The 12120-nt window shown below is 42.2% G+C and overlaps 1 protein-coding gene across 1 annotated transcript in view; it reads right to left on the bottom strand.

Annotated features, from left to right (window-relative positions):
* The window catches only part of LOC124404610, a 184718-nt gene that overhangs the window by 67565 nt on the left and 105033 nt on the right, over positions 1–12120 (bottom strand). Inside the window, exons 4-5 of the mRNA XM_046878916.1 lie at positions 10969–11148; positions 9988–10846 (exon numbers count right to left, since the gene is read on the bottom strand). Coding sequence (XP_046734872.1) covers positions 9988–10846; positions 10969–11148 — 1039 coding nt within the window. The remainder of the gene's footprint in view (positions 1–9987; positions 10847–10968; positions 11149–12120) is intronic.

Below are 12120 nucleotides of genomic sequence, written 5' to 3'. Positions count from 1 at the left end.
ATGAAATAGATGTTGTGTAGGGGAGGGTGGGTGGGTGTCTGAAAAAATAAAGAAAATTGCAAACTCCACAGAGTAACGAGGGGATGAATATCTGGTTTAAGCTTTATTAAATTTAACGATATATATATATGTATATTGGTATAGTAATAAAGAAGATGTTTTAGCTTTTTTTTATTTTTTTTATGAAGAGGAATTTTGTCGAGCAATGGTCATGAAGTTTCATTCCAATTCGAGGCGATGCTGATAATGTAAAATAAATATTGAGCTTTGAGAAGCCGTTCGATAATCTTCGATCCGCGTTTGTGGTAGCGTGTAAATTGAATGAATGGCAAGGTAAAAAGTAGGTATGTTATAAAATATTATTCGACAAGTCCAGGTCGAAAGGAGGTAGAAATTTTTGATAACTAGTCGGACGAACGTGAGATCCGATTACAATTAGCCACTCCTTGGAATCTCGTGTATGCATATACGTACATTACACAAGGATAAATCGGATAGATCGTCACCGTCGTGCAGCATTATTTGTATAAACTATTCTTGTAAGCCGGTAGAATCGGATGTTACGAATGAAATATTATGTTGATGCGTATAAATCGTGTATAACGAGGATCTGTGTAATCATTATCTATACGTAGAATCTCTGTAAGTATATTTATATGTATTATATATATATATATATATATATATATATATTCATATGCATACACCGTGTACTACATCTAATATTGTTCTTGAGTTCTTCGAGCGACATTGATATCGAATTAGTTAAAATTGTTGGCACAACAATCCTTCGCCGGAGATTATCAACATTAACCTTCTGCAATGAATACGTGTATATAGAGACGAAAAACTTGAAAACAATTATTACCTAAACGAATAAATGATGATTAGAGAATATTCTACATAATATTGTACAGAAAGTTTTGAATATCTTACAAACAAATCTTCCAAATTATATCGATATATTTTTTTTCTATTCGTTGTAAACGCGATTTGATATCCCACAAAAAGATAAAAAATTCTATGAAAATCGTAACGATTCAGTTGCAAAAAAGAAAAAAATAGAAAGAACCATTAAAAATCGTTATCAATCTATTTGTATATACAATAAAGATCGTCTATGCAAAAAAGCACTAATAATATTATAAAAGGACCATTCCTGTAGTTATACCTACAGCGTGTCACATATATATCGAATGCAATATTGTCGCGGGGATGAAAAATTGCGAATAAAAAAAAAAAAAAAAAAAAAATTAATAAAAATAAAATAGAATAAAGTATCTAAGACGCAAACCGCATATATATATATATATAATACATAATAATGCTTACAATCTGTAATACAGAAAAAGTCTAAGAATCGTGGGAATTCCAGGTATAGAGTTCGCGATGAAAATATATATATATATATATATATATATACTTACCTAGATATACATATACACTCGGAGGTTTTGCGTATATATATATATATATATATATATATATATATATATATATATATGTAGGTACATATATATAAATGTGCATTACACGTATTCATTGCAAAGGCATGTAATATGGATCTATAAGTATAACTATGGAAGTGCAGGATGGCGCCACGTGGGATCGTGGTATCGGGGTCAGGGCGGGTCGCCGACTGCGGCGATGCAAGCTGCAACGCGCTCGATACGCCACAATCAGGTACATATGTATTAACCAGGCATTCGTACATACATAGCATAGCATACATACCCATACGAATGGACACAATACGTGGTAATGAAATGAATATAGTTAATGGTGAACAAGGATCGGAGGATGTTGCGTAACTAATTGAGGCGTTAACCTCGTTGCGGGCGATGTGATCGCGAAAAAAAAAAGAAGAAGAAAAAAAAAACGAATAAATAAATACCCCGCAGATACAATCCGGAGGAACGATTTCTCATGCGGTGACAGTCGGCGCGTTTACAGGTTGCGTGAAAATATTACGATGATGATGATGATAATGATAAACGAGAAGGGATAGGTTTTGGAAAAAACATTTGCACAGTATATGTGAAACTTTTTTAACGGATATGAAAAAAAATCCACTTACGCGGACGTTGATTCTTTCGAATTTGAGACGATGAGAAAAAAAGAAGAAGCAAAGGAATAATAATAAAAAAAAAAAAAAAATTAAAAAAAAATCAGGTGAACGTAAATGTAGGAAAAGAAAAAAAAAAGAAAGAAAGAAATTGGCGCACGGTTTGAGAACGAAATACATGTACACATAAATTCTATGTGAATGTGTATACCTATACATATACACGTAATGCGGCGTTGTCGCGAAAACTTTTCGCTACTCAGGCACCGTGCTGTATAGGATTTCAACATATTCCAGATTCATTACGAGACGTTTATTACCTACGAGTTAATGACGCCGCTGCTACTGGTGCCGGTGCCGGCGGCATACTCAGCATCTCTTGGGAGTTTACGTAACGTAACATAGTTCGAGAGACTTTCTGGGATTTTGCTTAGCCCCTCGCGCCGGGACTAGTTGATAAACTTCGTCAAAAGGAAATGTGGAAAAAGATGACGACGAGAAAAAAAAATAAAACTTAGGAGAAAGGTATTTCCGATTTGATTTCTTTTTCAATATGTTATAGTAGACTAAAAACTAAGCGACACATATTTTTTTTTTTTTTTTTTTTTTTTATCGGCCTTTAAACACTTTAAAGGGGGTGAAACCGTTCTCCGAAGTGAGAAATGTCGAGAGGCGATTTGGCAGTTTCACCCCCAAGAACACAAAGTTTTTTAAACAATTTAGCTGGAAACGTTTTCTCATAAGGACAAATGAAGAATGTAATTTTGTCAATTAAAAACAAATTACTTTGGAGGTTGGTTTCACCCCCTTAAAGTTTCTTTAATCTACTATAACGTATTACAAAAAAAAAAAAAAAAAAAAAATAGATACCTGTGATATCTTCCTTGTTAGAATATATATATTCATTCTGCTTGCAGGGTAATAAAAAAAAAATGATAATCATTTACACCTTTGCGCGAGGTCGCGAATGCGCTCGGGTCGACTAGAGAATGACTTTGGTCACGCAATCGGGGTGGCACGAGGCGCTGACGTCATCCCCACGGCATAAATATGCATTATATGCACTGCAAGGTAGTGTGTGATGAACCTTCGATTCAGGGGTCTCCAACCTTCCTCAACATATTCGTGATGTACGGTGATTTAAAACCGGCCTTAGCCATAACCTCTGGCTGTGAGAAAATATTATAACAGATAAGAATTTTCTTTTCTCCCTTTCTTTCCACGACTCGAAGTTCTGGGACGATTGTTTGATTGAAAAAATTGCAAGCTGTTATAGTAGGTGGAGCTATTATTATAACAATGCGGATATCTATGGTAACCATAAATTGACACAAAATGCACCAGCAATTAGAGAGAAACAAAACTACATAAAATTCAAAACTTTCCACACTTGTTGTATCATAGCTACTATTTTTATAGCATTCTTGACGAGATGTGGAAAACGAGAAGAAAAATTACCTTCCATTAAGTGGAAGAGACTTTAAAAAATTTCTTGCCATTCAATGGAAACGTTTAAAAGCATACAAGTGGCACTTTTTTTTCTTTTTTCTTTTTTTTTTTTTTTTTTGCACGAACGACGTCATTCCACGACGTCTTCAAGTATCGTTTGTGAACAAGGATCGCGAGTGACGCAATCCGTGTGAAGGACTAACGCTGGTGAACAGTCCACGTGATTAAATTGAACCTGAACAACTAGCTAGTACATGGGTACGTATAAGCTACCTACTTACGCAGGTAGCGGCAGGTATAACAACATTACGAATGAATGCGAATAACGCAGAAAAAGAGGTATAAAAACAGCTCTAAGTATGTAGGTGCAACGAGGTCAACGATACGTAATCAAGTGCTGCAGCTATATATAAACGAGTTTGGTTATAGCTATGTGTCTATACCTACACGAACAAAGAGAGACAAAGAGAGAGAGAGAGAGAGAGAGAGAGAGAGAGAGAGAGAGAGAGAGACTGGTCACTGATTTTACGAGGTTGCTGCAGCTTGGTAACCACGTGTTTATTCTTATCGTTGAATCGAAAAGAAAAGAAGCGATAGGACAGAGCAGCAGTGACAAATAACTGCAATTTCCTGTATGTCTATTTTTATCGAACTAGAAATAGTCAGGGAGAAGATTCAGTTCACGGTTCAGCAGTTGCGCAGCATGCCTATACACGGATTGAACAGAAATCAGGGAAATTGATAGAATTCGGAAAAATCATGTAAGGTAGTGTGATTGGGCATGGTGTCCAGTAAAAAAAAATCTGCAACAAATTCAAAGACATTTTCACGTTATTCGAAGACATTAAAAATAGAATATTCTAAGACAGTTTCTAGCACTTTTTAAGGACGAGACAAATTCAAGCATATTTCCAGGATCACTGGACACCATGAATGAAAGATGCGAACAAGAACGAATAACAATCCACTAAAATTACAGCGAAATACGTTGTTATTTTTTTTTCATTTTATTTTGTTTTTAAGCACGACGAGCATTCTCACGGCGATATTGAATCGAATAGATGAGGATTCTGGCGATCGTTAGATGGCACGAATAGAAGTATCTACGTGTGCAACCAATGTCAGGTTTAATAGGCATAACACATGCCGTTAGACCCTAGAGCGCGTTATCGTGATATCGCGATGTTTCTTGAGACGTTTGCGAGCCACCTTGGAATGCATTTCCACGCCATGCGCCATGGCAAACCGTACGTCGGTATTATGCCACGAGCAAATCTTCTGGGGCCTTCAGCGATTCGCGTTGTGCTACGTTGCGTTGGGTTGCGTTCTTCAATGCGCAGATCAGTATCGCTCTTTGCCGGCTGAATAGAGCTCGAACTACGTTCTCAGATTCATCTCTTACCTCCCTGTTTCGACCCTGCAGCTGATACGGCTTGGCTATATACTCTGATGTATTCCCAGAGTTCCTTTTTTTTTTTTTTTTATACAGTACTTGACCTACATTCGAAACTTGGATGGATTCAGCTGCTCCGGTTGGATTCGATGGGTGTGTTGTTGTATCGCAAGAGAATCTAATTGATAATAATTAATTACTCCACGCGGTGGTTCATTGAATGGATTGTAAACCAGAGAAACAAACGAGGCAAAAGAAGAAACAACAACAACCATCAACCAGTACCGCAATTCCACGGAAATCAGCTTATCAGGTTTGAGATCAGAAAAGAGTGGAAGAGATACATACGTGCCGGTTATCTGAATGGGTGGAAAGGTCGGTTAAGTAGGCATGTATGAGCGCGTAGATACGCGACGATTATCTTCGGCATGAATGACTTCGCAGAGTTAAATCAAGCAGCAGCAGCAGCAGCAGCATCAACCCAACGCGGCGCAGCAGGCAATGATCTCATTACATTTGAGATCCAATTACGATTGTACAACCTAAATATCGACCGGCCAAACGAGCCTTCCTCATGCCTGTATAAACTCATATGTAGATAGGTATGTGTAGCTACATGTGTAATTATCCTTACACCACCAGCTGCAATCGACTAGATATGTATTATAGTAGAGATTGTGCAGACTTTCATTTGTCCCGATATTTCATTGATATAAAAAGTATACGCCTTGCGAATTTTTTCCTTTGCATTAAAAGCCATGAAACCATTCTCTGTTTTATCCAATAATCCAAAACGACACCAGACCCATGATGTTTATGTATGCAACAGTGTACATGTATCGCAGATGGCATCGCTTCGGGCCCGCGTAGAAGATAATCGTCTTATTAGTATCACTGGCCAATACATTAGCATAAATTAATTATTCTCGTCAGTATATCCAAGAGTTGATTGAGTCGTCGTTGTCGAGATAGAGTCGTGTAAGCAGCAACCCATGAAATCTTGTCTTAGCAAGGAGTTACAATATTTTTTTATCATTCTTAGCAAAGGCATGGCAAGTAGTAGGTATGAATTGTCCTAGAGATGAATAACCGAGCCGATAACAACTGCAATGTTTGAACTTTCTTAAAGACTTTAGCGTCGTAGGGTTCAACGTTCGCTATATAATTCACAGTTTTCATTCATTTTTATAAATCTCATTAGAAGTATGGATGAACAGGCGATCCGGAAAGGTATGATCGGTTTTTTCGCAACCTTATACCCCCGCTACTCCACAAGTTATAGTAATGCGCCAGGATCACTGGGAGGCGTTCCTGACTCTTGACTTGACTAATTGGAATTACGCTTAGGTACGGTGATTCAGCAGCAATCACGTACGTAGAGACTCAGCAGGATCCGGAGACGAAGACCAAGACGAAGACGAAGACGAAGACGAAGACGTCGTTGGTATGCAGAGAGGTCTCTGGTGGCTCCCCTTGATCTTCGACCACGTACGGTGCGCGAATATCTTTCCAGTTTCCATTTTAGTCACCATCAACCGGCTGCACTTCCGTGCGTGCAGTCAGGACATTGAAGCACGCTATATGTATACTAGAATGCTGGATTATAAGTAATCCCGGCTCGAAAGGGAAGTATAATAACGCAAGTGATCCTAGATAAATACGTAGAGGATATTTTAAAAGAAATTGACTTTGTGTAATTGGCGAGTTATTTAAATGAAAATATTCAATTTTCGACCAACGAAAACCCACTTATTTGTAAATAAATAATTTTTAAATAAACTTTCTCTAGCCAAAGATCCGTAGAAAAATAAAAAGTTTGTCCATTTTTCATGATTTTTTTCAGTGATGTTACCATCCTTAACGAGCTATAGTATTAAGTACCTGCAATACCGTTTCGATCACGGCAATACTTCACCCAACGAAATCACTTTTTGCACTTGCAATCAACCCTGACCATCCATGCAATATTCAAATTGCCTGAATGTAGTAAAAAACTGCGAGATACCTATCCCACATGAATTGAAAGAAAAAAGGATGAAATCGAAGGATCGTATGAGGCTCGCGTTGTTCACCGTTCCATCTTATTTACTGCTGTGTTGAAGCGAGTGCCTAACAAACCGTGTAATGTCGAAACGTTTATTTGGCTCGTTGACGATCGGCGGTGTTCGGTCGATCGATCGGCTGCATGGTCACGGTAACTGACTCGGACATTTAAACGGTCAAAACTACACTTCGCAAACCACAAGAAAAAACGATGAAACTCCTTTTTAATTTACCCTTCTTGCCTGCGATGAATTTAAGACTATATAAATCGTGTGCGTAAGATCGTTTGTGTCGATACCGTAAACCAGAAAGATAACTCCAAGTAAATTGGAAGTTACCATAACTCTAGACTTTTTTCTACCTACCGATGAAACAAAAAAAAAATATATATATATATATATAATCTGCCAATTTCACTAAGAAATATTTGTCGGCTTGAGTGATTCTCCCCCCTCCCCCCACATACTCCTTTGGTAAAATCAAAGGAGCAAGAAATTGCTTCGATATCGCGTTCTTGGTCGTGGCACCAGTTATGTGTCAGTCTACCGAGGAGGTGAACAGCCTCCATTGTCGAGGCTAGCTACTCCGGCACAAGGCAAGGCATGATTGAGGGGTTTTGCTCCCGCCCGTACCTACATACAACGATCAATGAACCACTTAGCGACCGCGTCTGTGGGCAGGCGGCAGGTGGTTATGGTTATGGTTATGGTTATACAGGGTGTCCGACGGCGTTCCTTTGTCGTTGAAAGAAATCATCAGAAGAATTTCATCTCGCTTTCACCCGAAAGAAGCGCGACATCATCATCATCATCATCTCGTTGAAAGGGAGCAGCGTGTAACCAAGTGTTTAGCGTTTCACTGTACACAATGAAAAGACATTCCGGCCTAATTATGCAGAGTATCAAAACCTTGTCAAAATTCACGATACATCCCTGCCTCATGGAGACATAAATTTGCACACATTAAACTCCTGGACGTCTTTTGGATAAAGTATTTCACGTTCAACGTCTCGCCATTCCATGCGGTGTTATGGTTGTACCTACGTAGCGGGTGTTCTTTCAGCGGTTAGCCACCCCGTGTGTATAAGTCATACGTATAGGTACACGTACTTACATTTGCTTCATCAGTCTGGCGAAGTGGCCTCAGATCAACCTGCGCAAGCTTTGAAATAACTTGCGTGGGTGAGTCGAGAGCCGTATACGCCAAGATTAAATTTAACGGCTGGCGCCTGTCAACGTACACACACACACACACACACACACACACACACAAAGCTGTTATAGCCTCGGTGCTGAACGCCGTCTACACGGTGCAATGCGTAATTAACGAAGTTGATTAACGGTCGACCGATTGGTGCCCCTATGCGTCGAGGCCAAACGCTACTGCGTGAATACACTCGCATTAATGTTCATACCTAGAACAACGACGAGACGGATCTACTTATAAATAATCACACCACAAATATGATTAAAAGACAGTGTATAAAAGCTTAATCAGTAGACAAATTACTGGTTTTAAAAGACCCGAAATTATGCCAACGAGCTTCCGTTTCTGGATGTTCTCTCTTTAGTTCCACTCTATTAGACCTGACTTTTCACACCACCAGCTGACCGATTGGTCGTAAGCTGTGCGATCCCGTGGGAGAATCGTGATGGTGTAAATAAGGTGTAAATAAGGAGTTGCCTTTAAAGTGGGTTGTTTTCCTTTTTTTTTTTCTGGTCTTTTGGTATTTTTTTTTTTTTTTTTGTTCTTCTCAAATCCATCACCGCGGTCCGGAGCAACGGTGTTCCGGTCGTGGTTACAGTGCGTTGCTGAGTGTGTACCCACCCGGGATACGGGAGGGATTATCTCCTGGAACAAAGGAGCGCGCGTCTTGACGTAGGTAATAAATTAAACGCAATTTCAACGCGTGTTTCCTGGTCGGTCAGCTGGTCTGTTCTGTTATGTTATGTTCTGTTCAACGATGGTCTTTGGTACAGAGAGCCTCGACGCAGGGCGTATGTAACAACCCGAGTATTACACGCGTACCTACGCATGTCGGTTTAAAACGTGGTGATATGAACACGTGAGCACGCGTGTCGTTGTTCGGCTCTAAACGACCCGCGAATAAATTCCAGTTGTCACGTGAACGGTATTATAACGCTAGAAACGAGCGAGACTGTTGACCACCTCACCCCCCCGATCAAACGGACGTACGTACGTTGATGTGTACACATGTACGTCGTCGTCGAGCGTCAGGAAGGCGGTGGTGAACAAGAACAAGAGCACCGCCGACGGAGAAGGTGTGGCCGAACCGTGGGCATGGGTGTAGCGAAAAGTTTGCGAATAAATACGATCGTGAATATAACTATACCTCAAAGGGTGTGATCGATCTTCGATCGATATACCTTTATACAAGCGCGGAAGTAACTTGGTAAAGCTAATACCTATAACGATCGAAAATGTTAAGCCCGTGCATAAGAGTAGCTGGAATAAACTGTAACCGGAAGTCCTACACAACGTCTCGGCAGAATTGGATGAACCCCAAGTAAGCCTCTATTCCGTGCATGCCTGCAGCTGTAGGTAATACCTTTCTCAATGACGCCGTCAGGTCTGCTAATGAAATGTGACAACCGATGTAAAACGGTGTTACATACGTGAGGCATGTCAGTCGGTGTTCACATACATACTCTGTGTGTGTGTGTGTGTGTGTGTCTTCATGCATAATGTTGTCCTTCCTAGATGGTTTTATGCCACGTGCATATAGGTAAATGTGCGATTGTAATATGTGTTACTCTTATTCACTGTCAGACATTCTTTTTCAACATCATTCAAACTCCTCGCTCGCTTTATTGTCAGAGTAAATCTCCGATTGTCACTACGCGCAGGTTAAATATATATAGCGCTAGGTATAATAATACCGATGATTATGCCAGACTCCATTTGCTCGGATGACGTGAATAGGGAATTGAAAATCACGAACGACGAATAGGTTTGAGAATCCCGCACTCTATACGTTGAAATAAGAAAAAAAGAAAAAGGGAAGAAAAAAACTCACCAAATCCCATCCGGACTTCCTCCTCGTCGTCGCTGTCGATATGCTTTATCCCAGCGACTTCAAACGTGTGTGATTCCTCAGGCCGATTTGCGGAACATCCGCAATAATCGTTGGCACATCCGCAGGATTGGGATCCGCATTTGCATCCTAGAAGAGGATCGTCGGTGTCGCCGTGTCTGCACGACGGGCAGGGAAAGGGTAAATCGTCGAGAGACACCCTCTCTATGGCGCGTTCGACGCTGACCAAGAGGGTGCCGATGTAGCCCGGAAGATCCTCGTCCGAAACGGCGTCGGGACGAAGGTCCTCCAGGTCATGACGGGCGTCCTTTCCACCCTCGTATTCAGCGACGACCGCCTCAAGGGCGAAGGGTGTTTTCAGGTCACGTGGAGCGAGCGTCCGCGTCTTCGTTTCCCACCTGGAGTTGCTCTCCTTCCAGCTCTCGACGGTCATCGGCGAAACGCTCGTCCCCCGCTTGATCCTGGCACCCTCGGACCTCGGGACGTCGACACCGTCAGCGGGACGTCGCCGTCGCTCCGTCCTCGTCTCCTCCTGCCAGGAATCGACGCTCGACGTCGACCTCGATTTGGCCAGTGGAACCGGCTGTCGTCCTACCCGGTCGGCGGAGTCTGGCCGTCGACGAACCGGCTCCTCGCCTCGCGCCCCGTTGCTCACGACCTCGACGTCGCTCGGAGCCTCACCCTGAGCCAAGTCCTCGCGAGACCGACGACGTGGCCGAGAAACCGACTCGCTGGCCCCCGATCTCCGCTTCTGCGAGTCCCGCCAGTCCATGAACTCGTCCTCGCGGTCCCAGCCGAGGATCCCTGGGGCCCGCATTGACGATCGCCACACCAGGGCTATCTGGAAGAGAATAAAAGTGGCGTTAGTCGGTGTGTTTGGATTTGGGAAGAGCCGGGAACTTTCGAATTTCGTGTAACTTGACAAAACTTTGTATCGCAAGTACGCTGAAGGTATAAACTCACTTCAACGGGCTCCTGGACGATGTTCGAACTAGGGTCTGTACTCCTCCCCCGTGGTTTCCTCGCGCAGAGGTAGCATTCCCCGACGCGTAGCGCCGAAGCCTCCAATTCGCCCAGGTGGATGACAAGACCGATTTCACCGAGTGTCAAGGGCCACCCCTTCGGAACCACGGACTCGTTACCCTGCATGAAAAAATCGAAAAGATTGGTCAGAAAAGGCTCTTTGAGAGATAAGAATTGGGATTGGAACATGAGAAGACACTGCTGCTGCAGTAACAGTAGGTACAAGTGAGTAGGTAATGCAAGGTACATATACAGCTCTTCGATCGATCCTACTGACTGACGTTACCATCGAGCCCTCAGGAAGGTGATAAGGTAGTCTGAAAACACCTTCACCAAGCGTTACTCTCTTTTCTCTGGACCAGCCTACGCACGCGATCATGTATCGCGCAGTGAAAATCAAGGCACGCAGGTTACAGGGGAGGTTCGGTGGGGGATTTGGCCTAGCTGTGAAGCAGGTATGGCCGAACGGACAAGGAACTGTCCCAGATAAACGGACACCGGGTGGCGGCGTCATTGGCACCGAGACACACAGATATATACACATTACACACAGAATCCCTGTGGAAGGGATATCGCGGAATTTCATCACGCTGCTGCGGTGACGGCAGGCGGGAATATGTGTACAATATGTGTATCGGTTGTACATGTAGAAACTGAATGCCTCATTGTCGGCACCCTGACCGACCGCGACGCCCCGGCCCGGAACCATTTATGATAACGCGAACAACGACGACGACGACGACGATGCTGCGCATTCGCATACGAACGATCCGAGCATGATAAAGAGTCAGCTTCTGTCACCGCCTGCTGGCGGCCACCATTATCTCGTTAAATATCCCCCTCCTTGATTCTGTTTTCTTTCTTTTTCATTTTCTAAGGTTTTAGATGATAGATCACCGTGTCCGGATCATTTCTGCCTCCCACACAGTCGGCTGAAGCCAATTTCATATTGGTTATACTCGTGTGTACTTTCACTGGCAATCAGATATCGCAAGTGATTCACGGGATTTTTAACACACATGCTTTTATACCGTACGAAGCGGATGTGAGTCTAGCTGAGAAGCGTGCAGATCATCTGACAATTGTCCTTTC

The sequence above is a fragment of the Diprion similis genome, chromosome 3, assembly GCF_021155765.1.
Source record: "Diprion similis isolate iyDipSimi1 chromosome 3, iyDipSimi1.1, whole genome shotgun sequence".
Lineage (NCBI taxonomy): Eukaryota > Metazoa > Arthropoda > Insecta > Hymenoptera > Diprionidae > Diprion > Diprion similis.
Note: the sequence above shows the minus strand (reverse complement) of the source record. Positions and strands in the feature narration are given on the sequence as shown.